This window comes from Pipistrellus kuhlii, unplaced genomic scaffold (genome assembly GCF_014108245.1).
Source record: "Pipistrellus kuhlii isolate mPipKuh1 unplaced genomic scaffold, mPipKuh1.p scaffold_m20_p_8, whole genome shotgun sequence".
Lineage (NCBI taxonomy): Eukaryota > Metazoa > Chordata > Mammalia > Chiroptera > Vespertilionidae > Pipistrellus > Pipistrellus kuhlii.
The window spans coordinates 43,300,268-43,326,251 of record NW_023425584.1 but is presented as its reverse complement, the minus strand read 5'-3'; the positions used below and the strand labels follow the sequence as shown (position 1 = coordinate 43,326,251).

The following is a 25,984-nucleotide window of genomic DNA, read 5'->3' as shown; positions in this document are numbered from 1 at the left end:
CTTTCTTTGATTTGGAGATAGATGAGGAAAAGGGAGTTTGGTCTGGATGTCTAAAATTTCAACATGATTGGAAAATCTGTTTCTCCAGAAAAAAATGTGCTTTTGCATTTAGGATTATTCCATAATACAAAATTAAGTTACAGACCTTTAAGAAAATGAAACCCAAATGAAAGTTTCAAAATTGTTAATTTGCTTCAGTTCTTGTTAATTTGCTATAATGGATTTATCTTGACGTGAAAATTTCTCAAGTTTTGTCAGTTTGAGAAACCACAAAACTTGTAGTGTACATGGCTTTTTCTAACTAAGGGTCCTTGTACATAATTTATGTGACAGTATTCACATATCCCACAGATTCAACTCTTCTAAGCACAGCTTATTATTTTTCCATGTTACATCAGATTGTTTTTGTAATCTATGTATAAATATGAGTTGAATTTTTATCAGTGTTCGTAAAATAGTCTGTATTCAGGTTAAATTACTTCCTTTAAGAATGAACTTTTTGCTACTTTATATATCTCAAGGTTATAGGGACCTACAGCACCAGGTTCCAACTTCATTCCTACTCATGATTCTCAGCCATTTGAACAATCCAGGCAGGAAGTGCTACTTCTTATTTTACAGAAATGAGCGAATGTTTCTGTTATTACCCATTCTTCTTGGTGATTTGATTCATTAAGAACTTTTTCCTTACAGATATTATTACCAAAGGGGCATTCTTGCAAAGGTTGAAGGACAGAGGCTTGTTTATCAGTTCAAGGATATGCCCAAAAACATAGTGGTCATAGATGATGACAAAAGTGAAACCTGTAATGAAGATTTGGCAGCAGCTGCTGATGAAAAGTCATTAGAACGAGTCTCACTATCTGCAGAAAGTCTCCTGAAAGCAACCTCTGTTCGTGGTGGGAAAAACTCATCTCCTCTAAACTGCTCCAGAGCAGAGAAGGGTGTAGCGAGAGTTGTGAATATCACTTCCCCTGGTCATGATGCTTCGTCCCGGTCTCCTACTACTACCACATCTGTATCAGCAACAGCAGCCCCAAGGTAAGTGAGGGAAACTGTTGTATTTGCTTTTTTAGAAAACTCCTTGGCAAAATGATATGTTCTTTTTTCAATATTTGCATTCTAAGAACCCACTGTTGGTCAGGAATTGAAAAGTACCTGATATTTTATTTATTTATTTATTAAAATATATTTTATTGATTTATTTTTTTTTACAAAGAGGAAGAGAGAAGGATGTAGAATGTTAGAAACATCAATGAGAGAGAATCATTGATCAGCTGCCTCTTGCACACCCCCTACTGGGGATGTGCCCGCAACCAAGGTACATGCCCTTGCCCAGAATCGAACCTGGGACCCTTGAGTCCGCAGGCTGATGCTCTATCCACTGAGCCAAACCGGTTTCGGCAGTACCTGATATTTTAAATGTACTTCGTTATTAAAGTAGGTGATGTCTCATTTAACCTGGATTGATTTTTATGGTTTCCTAGATGGAACTTAATATGGGCTTTAGTTTTCTAAATATATTTATTTCATGGTAGTTCATATTCTAGGTGTCAGGGGTTTGTCAGTACATATGGAAAATTTGGGAGCACTAGTTTGTACATTTGTATTTGCAATTCATCCTTTGCTTAAGAAACATAGTTCTAATTTAGCATTAAATATAGTCTAATCTTTTTAATTTACTAGGACAGTTCGTGTGGCAATGCAAGTTCCTGTTGTAATGACGTCATTGGGCCAGAAAATTTCAACTGTGGCAGTTCAGTCAGTTAATGCAGGTGCACCATTAATAACCAGCACTAGTCCAACAACAGCAACCTCTCCAAAGGTAGTTATTCAGACAATCCCTACTGTGATGCCAGCCTCTACTGAAAACGGAGACAAAATCACCATGCAGCCTGCCAAAATTATCACCATCCCAGCTACACAGCTTGCACAGTGTCAACTGCAGACGAAGTCAAATCTGACTGGATCTGGAAGCATTAACATTGTTGGAACCCCACTGGCTGTGAGAGCACTTACTCCTGTTTCCATAGCCCATGGTGCACCTGTAATGAGGCTATCAGTGCCTACTCAACAGGCATCTGGCCAGACTCCTCCCCGAGTGATCAGTGCGGTCATAAAAGGGCCAGAGGTTAAATCGGAGGCAGTGACAATAAAGCAGGAACATGACGTGAAAACGTTGCAGCTGGTACAAGAAGAAAAACCGGCAGATGGAAATAAGACAGTGACACATGTAGTGGTTGTCAGTGCCCCTTCAGCTATTGCCCTTCCTGTAACGATGAAAACGGAAGGACTGGTGACATGTGAGAAATAAAAGAGCAGCTCTGCCGTGGACGTTGGACTGTTAGTAATAGTACTAACAAATGTTTGCAAGGGATGTCATCAAGAAAAGTCAAAAGGAGACTTTAAAACATTTTAATGCATATAGGAAAACAATCAAACCTACTGGAAATAAGTTACCTATCCCATGTTTCAGTGGGAAATGAACTACATATTGAGATGCTGACAGAAAACTGCCTCTTACCTAGGAAACAACTGAACCCATCAATAAAGGATTGAAAGGGACCAAGCAACTCACTACAATATCAAGTTACACTAAGACTTGGAACACTAACATTCTGTAAGAGGTTACAGTTTTCAATGGGGAGGGGTTGGGATGGGTGATCTCATTGTTACATATAGCAATTTTTGATGCATTTTATATGCATACCAGCAATTATTACTGTGTTCACACAGAACTCACTTAACTGGTGCTATGTGAAGACTCTGCTAATGTAGGTATTTTAGAATGTGAATTGAATGGATCCAAAAGCTTCAGAAAGAGGATAGCAAAAAAGATCTATTGCGATTTTTTAAGTAAAATATCATATAGCTTAAGCTGATTTAAAACAAAGGCCTTAGACTAATTTTCGGTTTTCTTTATTGAAATAAGCTAATGGCTTGTTTGTGTAAAGCTTTTTTTATTAAAAGAAAAATTTTAAAAATCTTGTACCTAGCACAGTATTGTTATAGAATTTACATGTAACATTTTATATGGTAGTTTAAGTCTGTCAGTTTCTTAATTGTGGACAAATTAACAGTTGGCTCTGGCCTTTTGCTGTAACATGCCTGTGTCACTCAGCCTGTCATCTGTGCAGACATATCAGTTTCTGTTCTCCTGTCACTTGGAAGTTAAGGCTCAGCATGAATTTTTGTCAGGTAATTCTTAATACCTGGAGTTTTTTTTGTTTTTCTTTTTTTTTTTTTTTTTTTTTTTAGTTGAAGTTTAAGAGGGAAAGTACCAGTGTTCAAATTTGAACTATAATAGTTTGTATATTCAACATTTGAAGTATATTCTATTTTGTTGTACTCTTGTTTCAAAGTGTATTCAAGTAGGTTTTCTGAAATATAGAAATTTATCTTGCATTTTGGTCTCTGGTGATATTTTTAACAATATTCAAAAGCTAGTAGAGAGACATCATTTTAGTTAAGAATAGAAATCCTATTTCTCCTTTCCAACTAAAGAAATCCTATTTCTGTTTTGTTCTTTATATTAATATTTGGCAAATAACTGCATGTTGCCACTTTTTCAATTATCGTGAACTATAATGTTCTAGTTACCATAATGAATTTACTATTTTAATGTTGGCCACACTGAAAGAATTTATATTTAAATCAAGATCATTTGCTTCTCAATCATACTTTCTGAAGGTTAGAAGAACAAGTAATATTCTGGCTCTTTTACAATGAGGAACTGGAGGTCCAGAAGGATTACAGAGGAGTTTCCGAATTTCACACCGGACTAGGTCGTGTGACTCTACATCTTCATGCTCTTTCTATTACAAAGAAAAGTTGTCTATTTTTACATCTTTTAGAAATTTAAATAAACTAATACTTAATATTTTGTGGCCTTTAATTGTACATTTCATCTGATACTACTTAAGTTGACAAAGATGTTTTTAACAGCTCCCTTTGTAATCTTTTTATCTTTACCATAAACATACCTAATGGTACTTTTTAATAAAAGCTCAAAAAACAAAAAACAAACAAAAAAGAAAAACCAACCCTTTGCCTGGTTCTTATCCCATTTGAAAGTTAATCTCAAATTCTACCTCTTTAAATATTCCCTACTCTGCTTTGGCAATTCATTGTATTCTTTAAAAAAAGGTTTTCAATCTTTATTGTTGAAAGTATTATAGATGTCCCCACACATTTGACCCCTCTACTCCCGTTCCCCCATCCCTGAGGTCTTTGTCTGTGCTCATTGGTTTTGCATATAAATTCTTTGGTTAATCTCCCCCTCCCCCACCCCAATTGTATTTTTTGCACTGCAATTTCAACCATAATACTGTTGTAGGGCAAAGAGTATATACTCTACCATACCTAATCCCCTCAAGTGCTGAGCATATGAAACATGGACAATTTTTTATTTTGGTGATTTTGCTAAGAATATGTCATGTGCTATGGAAGGTAAAGGTACTTTAAATTTTTAGTAATTCCCCATATGCTATGTTAATTGGTTCTAATTAGATGAGGCCAGGGCTACCTAGCTTCCTCCACTGCTCTACCTGAATACTTTTGGGGTACATCTTTCAGAATAAGTACACTTATGGTCTAAATTTGGAAACAGGTTCACAGCATATACTAATTGGTGTGCTTCTGGTGATTGATATTTACCAGGTGTATGCCTTTCAGTTTCAACCTTTTGAACTATAGATCATATTTGCTTTTTGTGTCCAGCATATTGGAAAACCATATAATAGCTTGATGCATCTAGTTTCCAGCCTCACCAGGCTTGTGAACAATGAACGATCTGTCCATTTAGTCCTCAGGTCATTTTTCAGCAACAATTCCAGCCTTCACCACTCTGCTTACCAAATAACCAGCAAACCTGGGGATTAGGGAACATGGAGATCATGAGCTGTCAACTACCCCAATCTGGAATCTTTGCTATAAGAGCATCTTATTCTAGCATGCATCCAGCACTAGTCTCGAGAGGCAGATGTACCTTCTGAATTCAGCATCTCATTCCCTTTCACTCCTACCTCTTTCCTGTTACAACACTTACTAACCCATCATTTTGTCTTTCTTAATTATAGTCTGAATTCTGACTTAGAAACAGTTACTGTTGAAGTCTCCAGTAATCCAGTGGTCAAGTCAAACTGCTTTATTTTTTTCACATGATCTTGTGCCTCTGCCTTCTTAAATTCTCTTGGTTTTCCATAACTCCCCTCTTGCAGTTTTCCTCCTGTATGACCAACTCCTAGTTGACTTTGCTTTCCTTCAGCTTTCCCATATGGGGCCCTCAGAGTAGTTGGAAGAATTGAGTAATATGTTAAGGATTTAGAACCAGTGCCTGGAACATAGCACTCTTATTTAATGTTATGATATCTCAATATATTAGACAATCCCACCCATTCTTATGGTGTCTACTACCAAATATATTGTTCTAGCCTCTTCTTTAGGCCTTAGATGGGTTTATTTACTCGCCATCTGGCTGTTTCCTCTTGAATGTCCAACTCATCCATCTGAAATCTCTTCCCCTCCGCTCAATAAATGTTGCCAGTAACCCATTACTCCTTACCCTCCATAACAACCTCCCTCTTATTTGTTCTTTTCCTAGTATTTTCCCATACCCCTAACAGTGTCTTCAGCTGTAGTCTTCATGGTGGTGGCCCAGCCACTTCGTTGAAGTTAATCTAGTGTTTTCCTGGGTCTCCATGTATACAGAAGGCAAACGGTACATGTTTATTAAATTTGTTTTTCTGTTAATCTTTTATTACAGGGATGTCTCAAACAAGAACCTAAAAGGATAGAGTGAACATTATTTCCCTCCCCTACAGAGCAAAAGGCTCTGTCATTCAGCCTGGGTGTGTAGTGGGCTGTACTGCAGTTTTTGTAAGTACACGATAATGCTCACATGATGCTGAAACCCGCTAATGATGCATTTCTCAGAACCTGTCCCTATCTGTAAGTGGCTGGTGACTATATTGTTGGACACCTGAAATTCACATATTGACTTTCATTCTCATTCAGATTTGTTTACTCAAGGCTGTCGTGATCTCTCAGGTTGGTGTACTTTGGGGTACGTAAACAATATTTAATGCCTGTACATAAGTATTCTAATTAGTGTTTCTCAGCAACATGATCACTATTAGCCATGCTAAGATTTGAACCAAATAGTATGGATGTTTTTTGTGCTTGCCATTCCTTCCAGGTAGTCCCAAGAGTTTGTTTACAATGTACTGAGAAACGTTTGTTTCAAAAGTGGTTCCAGTGCAGAATACTTGGGTGAACCATTTTGGGAGCTCCAACATTGGCACTGAGAGATACCATCTTACATAAGCACAGCAAAGATGTCTTCAATGTGCAGCTATAGATCTGCTTTAGAAATTCTGTGTGTAAATGAATAGTGAACCCACCATGTTAACAGTATAAAAATATCAAACCACCCTAGCTGGTTTAGCTGTGGACAGAGCGTTGGCCTGTGGACTGAAGGGTCCTGGGTTTGATTCCTGGTCAGCACATATGCCTGAGTTGTGGACTCGATTCTCAGTGTGGGGCCTGTAGGAGGCAGCCAGCCGATAAATGAATCTCTCATCATTGAGGTTTCTATATCTCCCTCTACCTTCCTCTCTGAAGTTGGTATAAAAGATCAAACCTACCAGATTCTTTTTAGGCTAAAAATACAAGCTATTACAGTACTAGTTTTAAAAGACGATTTATTAATTTTAAATATATACAACTCATGGATTAAAATATTTATTACCAATAGGTTATTTGCTGGGATTTTGCTTGGAAGGGGCTTCACCTGTTACCTTGACCGCATTTTTTTTTTCCCAATGAAAGAATTCCAGGTTATCTTTCCTTTTACATTTCTTTCTAGACACTTTGAATAGCCTTGTGAACAGGCTTTCTAGTTACCCATCTCTGAAAAGGGCCCACTGATTTTACTAGAAAAGCACATTCCAATACAAATCACTGTGACATTGGCCACTTATGTATACCAATAGCATTCCAACAGAAAACTGTAAAAGTAACAGTGATTAAATAACAAAGACCAACTGGTCATGGGATCTCTTCAAGAAATACAATGGGAACATGGAGGCACAGCAAGAATTGTTATGAAGAACTTATCAAGGCCAGCTATTTCCATTTAAAAACAAAAACATGTTGCTGCCAAGGTTCCAGTGCAGGTGCAAGAAAAAAGGGTCCTCGGCTTTCTGTCTGACTGTGGCAGCCAAGATTGCATGGGGGAATACAGTGAAAAAACAAAACAAAAAAACAAAAACAAACCCCGAGGCCTCCAGGCTAAATAGTTCCTTTGTTCACTATTTTGTTAGACCCCAAATAAAAACATCTTAAAGCCTTAAGAAAATTACTATAAATTATTCTATAACTTACATTTGCATGGTTTTTAAATGTTTGCAATGCTAAAAATACAAACATTGCCATGCATGCATATCTTGACATTTAAAACCACAAATAAATAACTTGAAATACTGTCTGAAGAAATTGTTCCAGCATACTTGTTAATTATGGAAGACTCAAAAGTATTTTTATAGTGTCATCAAACTGAAAGCTTCAACACAAGACTAATTGAGAATGCCCTTAATTGATCTAAATTTAATGCTATGGGAAAGGGGAAAAAAGCCAAAACTGGAGTGCAAACACCTTTTTCGCTGAAGGGTTTAATGGAAAACATTTGTGAACTAGTGGGACTCCTTCCCTGAGGCATGCTGGAAACATGGAAAGTGAAGTGAGAGAAACTGGGAATCCTTCCTCAGGCAACTTATCCTATTTGTTTTCCTGAAACATCCCTGGTTAAGACTTGTGATTACAAAGTGTTTATGAAAGTCCATCAGGTTCCTTATTAAAGCTGAAGTCACACACTAGAGACAGGTGGTCTGAAGGATAATTGAAGGATGGGAGCCGGCTGGCTCCAATCTGTTCTTCAGTGAGCAAATCCAGAGCTGACCTCACACTCAGAGAGTGTTTAGAATACCAGATATAGTCCAGGGTGTGCCGGTACTCCCCTGAGGTCCGGATCTTCCAGGAAGTATACGGAGGTTCTGACTGCCCATCTGGACTCAGCAGCTTGTAGGCGCTACTCAGGTTGAGGCTGGAGGAAGCAAAATGTTTGTAGACGTCCTCTGTTGGCTCTGCATTGAAGTCCCCACAAACAATGAGGGGAATCTTGGCTCCTTGGGTGATGTTCTGCAGGTTCCGGAGAAGATCACAGCCTTGAGCTGATCGAAACTGCTCCCAGCCAGATCGTGCTTTTAAGTGGGTGACTGCAATGCAGAACTGCCGACCGGACTCCTTGCACTCTAGGGTCTGTATGATGGCCACCTGGTTGGTTTTCAGGGCCATGGCCGTCAGCCTGATGTTGGTACTGTGGACTAACTTGAATCGGTTCTGGAGGAAAAACAAGGCACAGCCATCTGGCCCATTGTTATGCTCTACATCTAGACAAGGTGACAAGGGCTTGGGGAAAAAAGTGCCTCGATAGCCCAGTCTGCTGAGGAGGGGTTGGAAGGTGTCAAAATAGTGGTCCACCTCTTGGAGACACAGGATGTCAGGCTGGTAGGCTAGGATTTCTTCCAGGATGAGACACTTGCGCTCTTCCCACCTGAGTGCTTCAACGGGGCACTGTGCAAAGTTGTCTTTGCCTTCCCCAAGAGCTGAAATAAAAAAAGCCAGTCGGTTGTCAGCTACTACAGAATCATGACTTTAAGTGCCTGGGAGTCTCCTTGGGTTTTTGATAGGACTCAAGACCCTCCCAGTGCTTCCTCCTCCAGGCGCTGTGGGTGATTCTTCTCTGCCTAAACAGCACTAAGTTTTAGCTTTAAAAAGTATTCTTTGCAGTTCCAGGGATCTAAACTATGTCAGATGAGATAGACATGTTTAACTCCATATACTAATTTCAACACCGATTATGAATGGATATAGATACTACTCAGAATAAATGGGCAGCTTTTCCTACTTAGGAGCAGCTGGAAAAAAATGAACCAAAGATTGGGAAGTCAGCAAGCATGCCCTATTCTGGGGGAGAAAAGGGCAAAAAGGTAGCCCTTTTGTTCCCTTTCCTTAAAATTTCAAACTGCTACATGAGAGCTAACACCAGGGAAAAAAGTGCGAATGGATGAGAATATGGCCGTAGGATGACAGGTTCAGCACCACCCACACAGCTCCCATCCCCTGTAGCAAGTCCCATGTGTGACCCATTCAGGAGACTCGGTTTCTCCCTTGCAAATGCTGTCTTGGTGCTGTGGACTGAAAGGTGGACACAACAAAAGTAATGAGGCTGACAGGTTATGGGCCCTTTAGATTTAAGGGCTGGGAAGTAGACTTTCATTGTACGTGGATGGCCTATAGACATGGAAGGTAATTAGGAATACGTCTCCAGTTGCTGGGTTTATTAGTGAAAACCAGAAGACTTCCTTTCCTAACTTGCCCCCGTCACCCCATCTTACAGCTCCATCGCCCACGTTTCTTCCCTCCACGGAGCCGGGGCAGCAGCACGTGCAGAGGCAGAGAGGCGGTCACCACAAACCGAGCGGCTCAGGAGCGAAGCACCAGCTTACCTTGGGCGAGGATGTTCCACTGCATGACCCTTATAAGGGGGTGGCTACTGGGGCAATCTGTCTTCAGGTCCACGAAGTCCCTCTGGAACCGGGGAGGCCGGCTCTGCAGGACCGCCCTGCATTCCTCGAGGAGCTCTTTGGGGTCAATGGGCTCCAGATGTTCTGGGTCCGGGGACTCCAAATACTGCGGGTGCTGGGAGGCGGCGCTGCTGTTCAGGGTCTTGGCGAGAGCGCTGTAGAGTCTGCTCGTGCCGTTTCCCATGGAACAGGCTGCAGGGAAGGAAAAGAAAACACAGTTACACACTCGGCTCCTTTTCCTGCCTTTCTTCACTTTCCACCCGGCTCCGCTAGAGGGGAAAGCTTTTACTGTCCACAGAAGCAGAGACCTTGATGCAGGGAAATGCTGTCACTGGCACAGGCAGACTAAAGGCCTTCCCAGGTTCTACCTTTCTACTGGGACAGGTCACTGAAAACATTATTAAAATTGGCCTCTCAGCACTAAGGTAATTCTTACAAGGGAAAAATGCCGTATCTTTATCGCTTCCCCTCACCTACCACTTGTCTTTATAACTTATATACCCAGTCTTAAAAAAGCATAGTTGAAACAAAACCCCTATTCCTTTTTCTACATAATTTCAAAAACACGAAAACCAGTTTTGTAAAGAGGCAGATGTTAGGAAGCCCATGTTAATCCTGGAGAAGAGACTAGGTTAGAGCAGGCTGCTGCTCTAGCATGAGACCTCTCAGATCCCTGCAGGAAAGAAATGGCTGCATTAAACCCACATCTCCTCTTGCTTACATGTCAGCTTTTTGCAGAGCTCTGTGAGCCACACTGAGAATACAGTGGATAATCTGCTGTCAATGGCATATTTCTTAAAAAAACACACAAGAAATCAGAAAAGGTATTGGAGGAGGGAAAGGGTCAAGAGGTAGCTGCCCACATTTCTTGGGATCCTGCAGAAAGAAGGTGAGGAGATGTGCAGGCGGCACACTGCCTTCTGGGCACTGTCTATGCTTCCTTTTTAAATCACTAAGGAGAACCGAGCCCGGCCTTCAGCTAATTAGCATGAGGGAAACTTTGTAAGCAGCGATTTGTGATTGGTCTTTTGGAAGTCAACCATTCTTTCTGTTCACCATGGTATAAATTAGGGGTATGTTTTACTTGGAATCACTTCCAAATTTCTGTGTATGATGAATATTGGTATGGAGGAATTTGGATTTTCCTACCACATCCATATACTTTGCCTTCTTTTGAATGACACAAAATTTTCTCTATGAAAATACATTGTGTAGCCAAAACCTGTTTGGCTCAGTGAATAGAGCGTCAGCCTGCGGACAGAAAGGTCCTGGGTTCGATTCTGATCAAAAGCATGTACCTTAGTTGCGGGCACATCCCCAGTAAGGGTGTGTGTGTGTGCAGGAGGCAGCTGACTGATGTTTCTAACTCTCTATCCCTCTTCCTTCCTCTCTGTAAAAAAATCAATAAAATATATTAAAACACACACACACAAAACATTATTTAGCAGGATCTGATGGACTGTATCTGAAACTAGCTGTCAGTCAAATTCAAATATTTAGCACCAATTTTTTAAATAGCAAGGTCAATAAAGCATGCTGTCATTCCTTTTCATCAACTCAAAGTATTTTCCCCCTCAAGAAAACTAGATTAAAGCAAAGAAACACCCTAGTTTTCCCAGCATACATTTAAGTGTACATGCATCGGCAAGCAAGACTTCTTTCTCACACACGTGCACATGCACCGGTGGGCACATACACACCTGTTTTCAAACGGATTTGAATATGTTCTTTTTAATCAATCTGCTTGCCTGAGTGCATAGGTCCAAAGAAAGAGCTTTTCCTTTTGGCTGGCAGAACAACTTTGAAAATCTTGCTTATGTACCTCCACTTTTTTTTTTAAAGTTAAGAGCCTACTAAATGTTGTCAGGTCAGCATCACCTCAGCTCTAGGTCAGTGTCACATGGGCCACAGCAAACTCCCAGGCACAGTGGAGTGCTTTGAATTTGAAGCGAACAGCAACATTTATCAGAGGAACTAACTACCAGCTCAATGTAGCTCCGTTTCAACAGAATCGTTCTACATCATTTTGATGGCTTCATATCTTTGCAAGCTGAGTACTGAGGTGGTTAACTGTGATAAAAAGCAGGTAAGTGAAAAAGAGGATAAGTGCCCAATAGGAGTGAGTTCATGGTTTGAGTTGTTATATGAAGCCAGAATACCCTGAACTACACTTCCTTCTAGAAAATTAGAAAACACCTCCAATAAAAAGAATATGGAACAGAATAACATCTGTCCAGACAATGAAAGCATGCCAGAACGGTGTCCCCAGAAAGCAAATCAAAACAGTATCCTATTGCAAAATGAGTTGAAGGTCATTAAGAAAATGGTAACTGGCCTAAATCAGAATAGGAAAATTGAAAAATGAGAAAAAGCATAGGAGATAGTGGTAAATAGTATGTGCTTATTTTAAGCAAAGACAATTCAAAACACACATGAATAACAGGAGTTGTAGTAGCAAGAAATCCAATGCATGAAATGAAACATTAAAAACTATAAATCAGAAACTTAAAGAATACAAAGTTTCAGCCATGCAGGATGAATTAAGTTGTGGAGTTCTACTATATAATATGGTGACTATAGTTAATAAAACTTTTATCTGCTCGAAATCTTGAACAGTAAATCTTAAGTGCTTACTACACACACACACACACACACACACACACACAGCAGCACGATGTGAGAGGGCAGATGTTAATTAGCATGACTGAGGTATTCATTTCACAATGTATACACATAGCAAAATATCACATGGTATACCTTAAATATATGTAATTTTTATTTATTAATTATACCTCAAACTGGAAAAAAGAATAAGAAAAAAATCAGGTTAAAAATGTATCATGGATTTTTTTCAATCATCAATGCATTAAGCTTGGTTTTTGTCATTCTGAGGGGAAAAAAATAACAAAAAAACCCACAACACTTGAAACTACACATTAAAATAACATGCCACATACCTGAGGATATCAACCCAGAGTAACCAACACCAACTGGACTGTAAAGAGAGAGAGAAAAGTCCCTTGGACATATAGGCAAAACCAGCAAGTAACTTATAAGAAAAATACTATATGGCTCATCTACATGTGACTCAAGAATTTTCTATCCAGCAAAACCAATATTGACTCTAGCAGACCTTCTTGTGGGAATTACTGGAGCAGGGACTGGCAAACTACAGGCAGAGTATTTCTGTGCAGTCCTCGAGCTAAGAATGGTTTGTTTTACACACACACACACACACACACACACACACACTGGAGATAATTCAGTAACCACGCTAAACTCCTCGGGGAGCTTGTGTTGTAGCGGGGAAGACAGTTTGTCACATGGGAGAAGTGCTATGGAGAAAAACAGAGAAAGGCAAATGGAATGCTAGTAGCAGGGAGCTGCCACCTTCCACAGGAGCTCCAGGAGGCTCCGAGAGGTGAAGTGGGAGGTGGTGAGCTCACGCAGACCCAGCATAAGACCACCGGGCAGAGGAGGAGCAGATGCAGGAGCCCTGGGAACGGAGCATGCTTGGCAGGGCGACCGCAGTGGCTTGGAGTGGCCAGAGATGAGGTCAGTGAGGACGGGGGAGCAGATAAGGGCCTTCCTAAGGACTTCCGCTGAGATGGGAAACCGTGGAGAACTCCAGGCAGCAGAGAGAATCTGATTTACATGAAAAGCCTCACGGGGCAATGTGTTAAATTACAATGTCGGGAAGTAAGGGCAGACATAGGAAACCTATTAGAAGACAGTTATAATCCAGGCAAGAGACTCTTGTAGCTTGGACTAGTAATAGTCAAAGCGGTGGGATTCTGAGTAAATCTCAACAGGTAACAGAAACTCTTGTTGATGGCTTGTCATGCTCTATGAGAGGAGTCGTCAAAAGGCCCCCAAAACTGCTGCCGGACGAGAGGGACGGAGTTGCCAACAGTACTTGTTGGGAAGATTTGGTGAGTTTGCGGAAAACAAGTTTGGCCATTAGCTATGACTGACGTTCAGGAGAGAGGTGCAAACTGGAAACAAATGTCTGGGAGATGTTAGTGGACAGGACACTGAAGTGAGTTTAGAGAAACACGGGTCAGAGGACGGCGGAGGAGGAGGAAGGCAAGGCAGCCTGATCTTCCCGGAGACAAAAAGGACCTCACCCACGAGTCGGGCATCTCCTGTGTCAGGCGCTGCTGGACGGTGCGAAGAAAACTGAGACCAACAACAGACCTGGGCTTCCAACATGGAAAACGCCAGTGACTTAACAGCAGCCAACTTCTGGGATTTGGTGGCGTTGTGGGGAGATGAGGAGATAGCACAGACAGAAGTACTTTAAGGAAAATTTGACCCCAAAGGAGAGAGATGTGGCTGGAGATGGAAGCAAGAGCATTCTGAATATTATTCTACCGCTGTTCGCCGGCTGACGGGCGATGTATGAGAACCCACCGAAGCAGGACTCTGGCAGGATGTCCCAAGGATGCTGACAAATCCTCTCCCGCAAAGGCAACCAGAAACCTGGGCAGAGCTGTCAGAACCAGCGTGTCGGGGCCGTGCATGCAACAAGCCGGGAGCGCCTCTGAGACATCCCGCCTCTGCTCTGGAGTTCAACTAGGACAGCAAGGATATGGAATTATGTGAAAATCTCCCCACAAAGAAAAGCCCAGGCTGTGGTGGCTTCACTGGCCAGTCTGCCCAACATTTAAATGAACAATGCCAATCCTCCATAGACTCCTGTGTGCTGCTTCCCATGCACAGCCAGTCTGGAAGACAGACAGGTTGGCAGTTTCTAATCTAAGCTCAGATTTAATATACGGCCTAGGACTCATGTGCCCAGGTATTTATGTAAGTGAACTGAAAATGTAGGTTCACGCAAATGTGTATAAGCAGTTTTATTCATAATCGCCAAAATTTGAAGCAACCAAGATGCCCTTCGCTGCGCAAACACAGACGACTATGGTACACCACACAGTGCAATGGTATGCAGCGATAAAGAGAAACAAGCTGTTGACCTGCAGGATTCATCCATGCAACATGGGTGGATCTCAACTGCATTTCCGATATCAACCAGGATGTGCGGGGATCTTTAAGAGGGGATGGAGACTTTGACAAATGAATTAATTCCCAAGCTAGAAAATTAATAAATCAAAGTGAACACTATAAAGACTTCGCATACTATTTTTACATTTTTAACACAGTACCAGGACTTAGGCCCACTTAGGAACTGTGATGTAGTAATAGAAAGGCCGTTTACTTAAAATTGAAAAGAAAGCTGAAGATTATGGGGGACTTTCTCCCCCTCTCCCATCCTAAGAAATGAGCTGAAACCGGTTTGGCTCAGTGGATAGAGCGTCGGCCTGAGGACTGAAAGGTCCCAGGTTCGATTCCGGTCATGGGCACGTACCTTGGTTGCGAGCACATCCCCAGTGGAGGGGTGCAAGAGGCAGCTGGTCGATGTTTCTCTCTCATCGACATTTCTGACTCTATCTCTCTCAATTCTTCTCCGTGTAAAATCAATAAAATATATTTTTTTAAAAAGAAAAGAAAAAAAAGTTAAAAAAAAAAAAAAGAATGATGCCAGGGATAATCATTGTCTCTCACCTGTCCTTAGAAAGAACATTAACTTTTTTCTTTTTATGAGTATCAACTATTTAAAAAAATTCGTTTCACACATAAACACATGTCCAATTGCAGTATTTCAAGCCAATCTCCTGAAGTTTTTATGCCTTAATAGGGGTTGCTATTCAGGCCTTCAAAAAAGATTATCAAGTTTCAGAATAGCTCACCACCAAAAGCCTAAGGTGAGATGGCACAAATAATTCGATTGGTAACATTAAGATATTGAAAAATACAAAGTCTTGATAAAACCTCTGCTCAAATCTGACACTCATACTAGCTTCTAGTTCCAATTTTATGTGTGTTTGGATGTGAGTATTTTCTATTAGACCTCACAAGTTATCTGGTTTGTTTTTGTTCTTTTTTTTGCCCAAAATTCCTTCTTTCCTCTCCTCCCTCCCTCCATTGAGCCACTTCAGGAGAAAAAGTACCAGCCACCATTCTCTATGATATACATCATATAATTTACACAGGAAACAGGCAGATCAAGACAGATTTCTTACGCCTAGCTGTTCATGTAGCAACACCACTCCCATCGCTTGCCACTGCCCAATTCCATGAGCACATTTCTCTATACACTGAGAACCGGATGCATTATTAACTCACTGCTACTTTACTTTATAGGAATAGAAAATTCTTATCTTGTGATGGTCTTTAAAGATTTGCCAGCGATTAATTAGAATACACGTTACTCTCCGGATTGCCAGTCACCACGTCTGGCGCAAAAGCAGACCCCAACACAAGGTCCCAGAGTGCTGACCGCCAGAGTCTGGAAGCGACCTGGGACTGACGACTGGCACTGGAGGAGAAAGAGCCCTATTGGCCGACACGCACACCGGCTGCACGGTCTCCCCCACACGCCCGCCCCGGCCCTGCCCGCCCCCGGGGCTCCCAGCGGAGGACGCGGGCCACGCCATGCCCTGCAGCTGCCCGGCCACTGCTTCCTCCCCAGCCCACACCGCTCCGCCCGGATCCACTGCTCACCCCCAAGCTGGGGCTTAGCCTCTCGACACCGGGGCTTGGCAAAACCGCGGGTTAAAAACCAAAAACTCAACGAAAGTCAAGGTTATCTGGGTACACACCTGGGAAGCTGCGGAGCTGCCCAACCTCGGGCCCAAGGAAACCTCGGCCGGGCAAGTCCCCACAAACTGTAAACGACAGACGTCACAGGAAGGCGCCGCCGAGCGGTCCTGTGCTGCCACCTAGCGGCCGCGTGCTGCACCACCGCAGCCAGGGCGCATGGCTCACTTTGCCTGGGTTCCTGAGTAAACGTGGCCCCACCTTCAACCTTTCAAAGGTGAAAACACTCGCAAGATGCCCACTGACATGAGAAAGCCTGGATGCTGGATATGTGGTGCCTTTACTTAGAGAGGGCTGCAGAAATCAATAGATTCCTAGTTCCTCTGCCTGCACAGCTTTAAGGGCAAGGCCTACAGCTTCTCTCTTACACCACGCCTGCTTTCCTTAAATTGCTCTTAAATATTTGAATTACACTTCCTGTCCCTGGCTCATTAGATTGTAAGCTCCACGAGGGCAGGGACTGTCTACCTTGCTTGCCCAGCCAGGCTTTATTTTACAACTGAGTGAGAGGCTGTAAGACACTGATTCCTGGCTGGCTCCTAGAGACTGGATTCTAAGGGCCAACCTAGGCAGACACTCTGGGGAGGGTCAGATATTTTAGTCAGTGGCCAGGCAGTCTTCAAATGTCTGCTACTGAGCACTGGTGAGCGGTGGGCAGGCCTGCCTGGAGTCCTAGCAATGGAGCACGCTACGGCGAAGATCAGGCTAAAGCAGGCATGTCAAACTCACGGCTCATGGACCGCATGCCTCATTTGGCCTGTTAGCCTTTGAGTTTGACATGCTCAGGCCACAGTTTTCAGAGGGAAAACATCCACACACATGACTTGTTAGGCTGCCTGGCTTCAAATTCCGGCTCCTCCCTTCACTAATAGCATTCCTGGATCGACTTAGTCCCTTCTCTGTGCCTCAGCGCCTCCCTCTGGGGATCAGTGCAGCCTTGCCTCTGGGCTGCAGTGAGGATCCAGGTAAAGGAGCTATGCCCAGCACATCCTACTGTCAGCTAAAAGGTTAGCCGCTCTGTCCCATTTAGTGCAGCTCACTCTCTGGGGCTCAGGAGAAAGAAGGCTGTTATCATCAGACAGCCTTCCCTGTACCATACTGCTGCCAGGCATTTCACTCCTCTCCCAGCAGCCCAGCAGAGCTGGTCCTGATTCACCACTTCACAGGTGTGGCACCTGGGGAGCAGAGGCTGCAGTTTTCTCCCGATTGCATAACAGTGAGGACGCTGGAGGAGGCCACCTGCCCCTTGGACCGCTCACCTGCATCTCTGCTGGTTCTGAGCTAGGACAACTGGGATGGAGCCTGGCCAGGGGCGCACACGGGAGTAAACAGGTCGAATTCCACCGCCTCCCGTGGACGTCACTGCCACCCAGCACACCCACTGGCACGGCACAAAGTGTACGAAGCAGCATAACACCCCGTGTGGCGCTGCCTGAGATATCAAGTGAAGGTCAGGACTCTCGGCCCAACGTGTCTAAAAATACAAGCACCTACACACAGCGACAATCCCAGCGACCTTTCCCTGCGAGGCCGCAGTCACAGAGCAGATGGGAGGTCCAAAGTGCTTTCCAGAGGAGGCTGAGCTGTACCTGCAGTCCGGCCAGATTCATCCAGAAAGTATTACTCCTGAAGAAGAAATGCTGCCACAAAAATGGCGTGGGTTAGAACGCTTATAGCTGGTGGTGCCACCAGCTGGCTTGCCAATCACTTGCACAAACTGGGCCTTTCCAGCGCAATGACCCTGCAGGGGGCTGTGAAGGAGCAGAGAAACCACAGGCTGCCGGGACATGGCTGTCCGCGCGAGCCTCAGGGCTGTTAGGACACGGTGCTCACCACTAACGTTCCTGGGACACTCAAGGAAATGGCCCATTTTTTATAGATGTAAATGGAAATGTGAAAGCTGAAAGGAACGGTGTAATATTTCATGACATGTGAAAATTGTATGACACGAAAATTTTAGTGTCCATAATAAAGCCGATGTGTTATGTGTGGCTGTTCCCACACTGCAATGGGAGTAACAGAGTGGTGGTAACAGAGAGGCATGGCCTACAAAGTTTGGAATATTTCCTAGCTACCAAAGATAAATTAAATATGGTTCTTCCAGAGGAAGCTTCTAGAAACTCTATGCTGGGTCAACAAAAGGATGGGAGAAGCTGAGGGGAAACTGTTAGAACAGCCCATGCAAGAATGACAGTTGGGCCCTGGCTGGTTTGGCTCAGTGGACAGAGCATCAGCCTGCAGACCAAAGGGTTGATTCTGGTCAAGGGCATGTACCTCAGTTGCATGTTTCTACTCAGTGTAAGCTCTGGTCAGGGCTTGTGCAGGAGGCAACATCGGTATTTCTCTGTCTTTCCTTCTCTCTTCCACTTGCTCCAAAATCAATGGGAAAATATCCTTGGGTGAGGATTAACAAAAAAACAAGCAACAACAACAACAACAAAAATGACATTTGGCTCTGTGGTGTGGCTTGGTGCTTGAGCATGGACTCATGCAACCAGAGGTCGCTGGTTCAATTCCTGGTTAGGCCTTGGTTTGGCTCAGAGCGTTGGCCTGCAGATATAGGGTCCCAGGTTCAATTCCAGACAAGGGCGCGTGCCCTGGTTGAGGGCTCGATCCCCAATTGGGGGTGTGCAGGAGGCAGCGGATCAATGATTCTCTCTCATCATTGATGTTTCTATCTCTCTCTCCCTCTTCCTCTCTGAAATCAATAAAAATACGTTTAAGAAAAAAAAAAGAAAGAAAGAAAAGAAAACCACATAATAGACATTGACTTTGATGGAACTTCGGAACAAGAATAAGAAAAGTCCTATATGCTTATAAAGATAATACATACTCAAAGATATTTAAAGTTCTGAGGGAAAAGGTTTTTGGTAATGAGCAAGTGTTACTTTTGGATCTAAAAGACTTTATTTAGGCCCTGACTGGGTAGCTCAGTTGGTTAGAGTGTCACCCTAATACACCAAGGTTGTGGGTTTGATCCCTGGTTAAGGCACATACAAGAATCAACCAATGAATGCATAAATCAGAGGAACAAACTGATGTTTCTCTTCCTGCCTCTCCCCCCTTTCTCTTTCTCTAAAATCAATCTATCAATAAATAAATTTTTAAAAACCACTATAGAAATTAACTGTAGAGTACATCTCAGCCAAATCTAGAAAATCTGACCTATAATTTGAAAGATGACATCTTCCTTCTCCACAATGGTTACCATCCATGACAGCAAAACATTGAGAGGAAACTGAAAACTGCTATATTCAAAGTATCACTAAAATCTACAAAGCAATTTACTTTGCACTCCGCACCGGATGAGGCATGGTGAGTCACAAGCATATCTGCAGACTGGCAGCCAGCCTGCCTAAGTACTGGAAGTGCGAGAGTTAGAGGAAAGGAAAGAAAAGGGAAAGGAAGAAAGAGAGAGGATGTGACAAGCCTAATGCACTTCCCAGACAGACCACAATAATTTTTAATCTTTTATTGATTTTCAGAGAGGAAGGAAGAGGGAGAGATAGAAGCATCAATGATGAGAGAAGCACACCCCCTACTGGGGATTGGGCCCACAACCCAGGCATGTGCCCTTGACTGGAATCGAACCCAGGACCTTTCAGTCCCCAGGCAGACTCTCTATCCACTAAGCCAAACCAGCTAGGATTACCGCAATAATTCTTTATTGTAATTATGGCTGCTGGTAACTTCCAGGCACTCACTTCAATGGACTTCTCATGAAAATAAGAAACTTCATTCGTAAGAAACTTCTAGCAGGCGTTTGAGCCTTTAGGAAAACAAATACCCTCGCTGGCAACTCACCTGGGTTGTCAGGAAGTGCTGTCCACTGGGCTAGTCACCACATGCTCAGGCCCCACTGGCAGACATGAAAACCCAGAAGATCCCAATGGGCTCATCCCTCTTTTTTTTAAATATATATTTTATTGATTTTTTTACAGAGAGGAAGGGAGAGAGATAGAGAGAGAAACATCAACCAGCTGCCTCTTGCACCCCCCCCCCCCCCCCACCGGGGATGTGCCCGCGACCAATGTACATGCCCTTGACTAGAATCGAACCTGGGACCTTTCAGTCCGCAGACTGATGCTCTACCACTGAGTCAAACCGGCTTCGGTGCTCATCCCTTTTTTGATAGTGGAAGGGGAAAAGGGCTTCACAGAAACGGCCAAAGCTGATGGCAATAATTTTCTTTAGCTTTCTTTGCCCTGGGCACTCCTGCCCGTCTCCCCGTCAGTGGCTGGCATGTTCTCACAGTGGCTGGCATGTTCTCACGTGTTGCTTTGACCACTGTTGTACAGACAAGAGAGCAGCCAGCTAAGATTTCAATGGAGGTCTTACTCCTTCCTCGGGAAGTCAGATTTCCCCTATTCTAATAGTAAATCCAAAATACTTTAACTGGTTTTTTGTTTTTGTTGAAGTAGATGGTTCTACTATGGAGCCAAAATCTATGGATGTCATCTATCCAATTTCTATTTTCCAAGTGGTTATCAAGGACCTATACATTGTGATTAGTGACTCCTCACAGCAAAGACCTCTCCCCCTCCTCCCTTTCCCAAGAAACCAGAATGTAACCACCCATGCCCTCCTCTCTCAGCAGACACCACAGAAACCTCCATAATACTACGTGTATCCACCTGGTCACTCCAAAAGTTGTACAGCTACACTGATCCACTGCCGTGGGGCAGAAGTAGAATACGGGGGCTTACTATAGTTATAAGAAACATTAACCATGCTCTGTTAACCTCGATTGTAGTTCTAAATTAAAGCAAGCACCTTCTAACCTGGCTGTGGAGTGGTACCTATCTATAATCCACCTTGGAATGCAGTGCATTCTCATTCAAGAACTACCTATCAGGACTCTTTCCCCCTCCCCCTGTGGGAGTCGTGCTTGTTTCTCAATAAATCTCTTCCTTTTACTACAAAAACAAAATGAGAAGCTACTTATTATCATGGAAAGATTAATAACCTTGTTGCCCAAACAATGGAGTCCCAACCCAGGCCAGTAATACCCATTTCTCTTATCCATTCTTTTTCCTTTTGCCTACTTCCCCTCGCCTGTCAGACCCATTTTTACCTTTGTATACTCATTCTTATTCCCTTCGCCTACTTCCCCATGTAATTTTTGTTCTGGTAACCCTATAAGCAGATGGCTGATGGGGGGAAGGGACAGAGCAAATGTTTACGAATGACCTAGTCCTCTCCCATACTGCCGGCATCGTTGGAATAAACGCTCATCCGTGACTCAGCCCTGCCTCTGCTTCACTGGCTCAGGTGGTGACCAGCAGCCCAGAGCCACTGGCTGTCTGGTTCCACTCCCACAAATACACCGATGCCTTCCTTTCCTAAAAGCCTGCTTTTCTTCCGGTAACTATTCTCCCTCCAGGGTCTTTTGAATTATATGAGGCCCAAACTCGGAGGATCTTAACCCTTTCTCAGAATCCTCTCCCAGTCTCCTCAAACTTTCCAGGAACCAGTGCCTTCGGAAAAGAGGGGTGGGCGCTAACAGCACTGCTCACATTCCCGTCCCCTTCTCCAGGCACCTGGAGGTCCCCTCTCCTTCCTTTCACCCACTGGAAGCAAAGGTGTTTTCCCCAAACCCAGCCACTTTTTAGTCAATTACTACTCTTTTTTGTCAACTGCTGCCACAATTAGTCATGAGACACCAGGTAAGAGTTTGCCATTTGAGTGTACTGTGTCCAACAGTACTGTATCCAAACTCTTACCATGGAACGTTACAGGAAAACTACCTTAGTTCTCCCACGGGGAAGGCAATTCGTTTCTGTGGAAGCTTGATAATTACAGGCGTTCCCATTTCTTCCCTCTCCCAAGCAGCTTGTTCACAATTGAGGAACACAGTAAATAAAGCTGTCTCCTCCAGTGAGCTGGTATTTGCTTTTAAAATTGTTCTGAGGAAGAAGTAACACATCCCAGTGGTGGAGAAGAGCAAGTCCGTTACCTGAGGAGGGGCCCCTGGGGGACAGCCCAGAGGCCTCCTGCCTGCACTTCCGCACTTCCACCCGACAGTCACTGTGGCTTCTGCCTGGCGGCTGCCGTCCTTTTAGGAGAAAAGGTGCGAAACAATGTCCCCTGGAAATTCTAACAGCCTAGCAGTGGAGGACTGCAAAGGGACTGCGCTCATCTTCCCGGTGACCTCTGATTGCCAAGGGGCATACGCCAGGGAGGAGCTGATCATGGAATGGGGACAAGTGTGGGGACTTACTACCCCCAGGACTTTCTGAAGAGAATCGCTGTTAGCTCTTGGAAGGCTTCTCTTGCCACATGTCTACGCTTTGGGGAATGCACACATAACTGGAGTTTTATTATGGCTGTTATTTTGTTAAGTGATATGGAACCTGGGGCCCGGCAATAACTATTCTGTTTAATAGACCCACAGGAGGCGTCATGAATCTGCGTGCATTTGTGGTAGGCAGGCAGGCAGGCAAGGGCAGAGCCAGGACTAGTGACAGAAGGTCACCAGGGACAAAGGATGCCTAGCAATGAATAAGAATGGGTGGAGTAGGCGTTGGAGAGAGTTGGAGATAGTCAAGACTTTGCCTTTAATATTTCTCTCCATCTCAGAATGGCAGGATCGGGAATAAGTATTGTTATTCATGTTCTCACCCTAAGACCTCTCCACCCTAATGCCTCAGGCCATGCAGAGCACTCCACATCTTTTCTCCCCAGCATTTGGTTGACCCAGGGGCTAGGGGAAAGTAACTTCCTCCCCAGCACAGAAGAGACAGAACGGCCCAGGGAAGTCAGCTTGCAGAAGAAAGCAGTTAACTCAGCTGAGGGTTTAAAAGGAGCCCTCGTCCACTCTGCAGGGCAGCTCTGGCTGCAATTTCCATTTGAGTGTCCTAGTTTGCCTGATAAATCTTATCTTCTCAGGGTCTGAGTCTTGGCTCCGAATATTGTTCTTGGCCAGACCTCTGAGGTTGCTGAACCCAGGTTTGGTCTGACCCCACTGGTCCGAGACCTGGCACAACAGTTTTAAGAGCACCTAATGTGACTCTGAGGCTCTTGAGAAATATGTTGCAAGGCGCCTCTTCTCTCACCCTGCATCCATGCCTCCCCCCACCCCCTGCTCCTGGCTCTTCCCCAAACAAAATGTTTCAATCTTTCAATACTAACCATGCTTCAAGGCCCATCTCAACCGCACCCTCCCCCTTTTTTCAGGGGAAAGCACAAGCGCAGTCCCCCAGGTACTACACATGGGGACCTCACACAGGTCAGCACACCCAGCGCGCTATGAGCAGCCTCAGCCTGGAAAAGCCATCTTCACCATCAGGCAGCACGCTTCCAGAGCCCCTACAGATGGCCTGTGCCGAGAGGGACTTCCTCATCTCCCACACCCTCGTGCTGTTTATCTTAAAGGGAAAGGTGTTCAATCTCATTAGTTATTTCTTTTTGCAAATCTCACCTGTCTTACAGGGCAGTGAAACCTTAAAAGGCAGACTAAGACTCACGTTGTTTTACTTCCCGAAATAAAGCAACCAAAGTGCCCGAGACATTCTAAACTTTTGGAAATGATTGAATGATAGAGCAACCAGTTATCCTGACAAGTAGATGACAGTAAAAGGACACGAAACAGGAAGACTGCCTAGATTACCGGTATGTAGCAACTGTCTACAGTAGCTTGAGGGCCATAACGATTTCTTTCTATGTGAAACGAGGGTGTTTCAAGAGGACTTTTAAAAAAAAGCTCATAAAACACATTCCCAGTGTTCGGTGTGACCTGACCATGTTTTCCCTCAGCTAACAGCACAGCTATGTACATCCGTGTTACACAGCTATCTGTTTCCAAGGAGGACCCACTGACTAACTCTCCCCTGAGGGGCTTAATGGTATGAGCACAGACAGGAGACTCCAACTGGTCCTTTTTCTTCCCCCCCCCCCCAACCTAGTAACGCTCCTCCTGAAAACTCCCAGCAAGTAAAACACTAACGTATATGGTCTACTTATTCCACCAGTTATTTCAGTGTGCCTAATTCTTACAGACCTGGGAAAGTTCACCCTTTCTAAAGAACTACCTACCTTAGAGTCTCAGCTACCAGTGTAACATCTTGATTTCATAAGGATGCCTCAGCCGGTTAGTGCAGAATTATACCGCTTCCCATTATTCTACATGGCAGCGTACTACTCATGGTTAGCTTTGTAATAAATTTGTGTCTCCTTTAGTCATTTTAGTTCGAGAAGGGCTTAAATAAATAAATACATAAATATAAATAAAAGCCTCAGCATAACATTTGCCAATAATCTGAATAGAGTTTCAAGTCTTGGCTTTCAATCACATTCTGGATTATCACTTTCATTAATTAAAGAAAGTCACATTGGACATATTCTTCCAGTTTGTCCTTAAATGATTCCAAAACTTGTGGAGTGAAATGTGTGTGTTTATAATGTAAGGGTGGGTCTCAAACAGCAACACCCTAACTTGGGCACAAACCCAAATACACTTTTCAGTGTGAAATGCCAGTCTGAAAGAGAAACTTACTCATTTTACAAGTAGGATTAAATTGTTTGTATTTTGTGGCCACAAACATGTGTCCTCAGGAAGAAACCGAGGTGGAAAAAAAAAAAAAGGAGGAAAAGTCTTATGTGGTGTTTTAAAATTGGCTCACGGAGAAGACATCACCTTTACAAGATCTTAACCCAGATACATAGAACATAGAGGACGTATTAGGAACGGAAGGCTCAAAAAAAAAAAAAATGTAAAGCGAGTCATTGTGTGTGTGTGTGTGTGTGTGTGTGTGTGTATATATATATATATATATATATATATATATATATCAACAAACAGAACATCGAGACCCTGCAAGCCACAGGGTCAAATAAGTGTCACTTTCAGTTATTACTTTTTTACGTAAATTTCCATAATTCGCGGAATATGAAGGAAAACCAACACGAATCATTTTCGGCTCAGCAAGGGGGGAATATAAGGGAGGTCCAGGCGAGAAGTCCCAGGGATCAAACACAGTGAATGAATCCCAACACAGCGTTCCGGATGCGAACCCCCGGCAGGGAAGGGCCGGGGAAGAGGGGAGAGAGCGGGAGGGAACGCCCGCCCGCCGCCCGCCGCCCGCCCCGCCGCCGGCTCCCATTCACCGCCGCCCGCCCTCCGCGCCCATTCATTCCGCGGCGCACAGCGTCCACTCACCTGTCCGCGCGCACAGCGTCGCCGCGCCCGAGGCCGCCGCCGGGAGCCGCGGGGGCGCGGGCCGGGGGGCGGCCGCCCAGGGGGACCGCTGGCCGCGCGGGCCGGGGCCGGGGCCGGGGCCGGGGCCGGGCCGGCGGCGCAGGCCGGCGGCGTCCCGGTGCAGCAGGGCGGAGCAGAGCCGCCGCCGGCTCTGATACATGCCGGGCGCCGCTGCCACCACCACCGCGGCCCCTCGCACGCCCGAGGAGCGGAGCACGGCCGAGACGGCGGGTGAGCAGGCTCTCGGGTCGTCCCCGGGAAGGGACGCTCCGAGCCGGGGGAGTCCGGAGCGGCGAAGAGCCCGAGGCAGAGGCGGGAGCGCGGCTTCTGCTGTGGCGGCGGCGGCACTGCCGACGGAGCACTGAGACCTGGAGGTTAGTAACCGGCGAGCCGGCACGCTGACAAAGCGGGCGCTACCAAGGAGGACAGAGGGGGTGTTGCGTGGGGCGGACCCAGGCGCGACCGGGCCATAGTCCAAGAATCG

General features: G+C 44.4%; 2 protein-coding genes and 1 long non-coding RNA gene across 19 annotated transcripts in view; 1 reads left to right on the top strand and 2 right to left on the bottom strand.

The window, feature by feature from the left end:
* The window catches only part of ELF2 (E74 like ETS transcription factor 2), a 94,874-nt gene extending 87,733 nt beyond the window's left edge, over window positions 1-7,141 (top strand). For 10 of the 12 annotated variants that reach the window (XM_045576412.1, XM_036424821.2, XM_036424820.2 and 7 more), the window contains 3 exons: window positions 694-1,041; window positions 1,687-2,620; window positions 5,765-7,141. In XM_045576412.1, the coding sequence (XP_045432368.1) occupies window positions 694-1,041; window positions 1,687-2,314 (976 nt within the window). In that variant the 3' untranslated portion in view covers window positions 2,315-2,620; window positions 5,765-7,141. Of the gene's footprint in view, window positions 1-693; window positions 1,042-1,686; window positions 3,884-5,764 lie in introns of those variants that run through there. The other 2 variants (XM_045576408.1, XM_036424818.2) reach the window with 2 other exon arrangements.
* Window positions 386-1,689, bottom strand: LOC123651753. Its single transcript, XR_006740640.1, has 2 exons — window positions 1,411-1,689; window positions 386-1,158 (listed from the first exon to the last, which is right to left on the bottom strand). It is a non-coding gene; the product is annotated as an uncharacterized LOC123651753 (long non-coding RNA).
* Window positions 7,142-7,306: 165 nt separating the features above from the next.
* NOCT (nocturnin) lies at window positions 7,307-25,858 on the bottom strand. 6 transcript variants are annotated; one of them, XM_036424826.2, is made up of 3 exons: window positions 25,462-25,858; window positions 9,567-9,836; window positions 7,307-8,663 (listed from the first exon to the last, which is right to left on the bottom strand). In XM_036424826.2, exons 1-3 carry the CDS (start codon window positions 25,658-25,660, stop codon window positions 7,828-7,830), a joined length of 1,305 nt encoding a protein of 434 aa, XP_036280719.1. In that variant the 5' UTR covers window positions 25,661-25,858; the 3' UTR covers window positions 7,307-7,827. The 6 variants fall into 6 exon arrangements, with proteins under 6 accessions (XP_036280719.1, XP_045432369.1, XP_045432370.1 ...); XM_045576413.1 differs by lacking the exon at window positions 25,462-25,858 and adding an exon at window positions 25,161-25,266 and having other exon boundaries at window positions 9,567-9,838; XM_045576414.1 differs by lacking the exon at window positions 25,462-25,858 and adding an exon at window positions 16,307-16,439.
* Window positions 25,859-25,984: the final 126 nt, after the last annotated feature.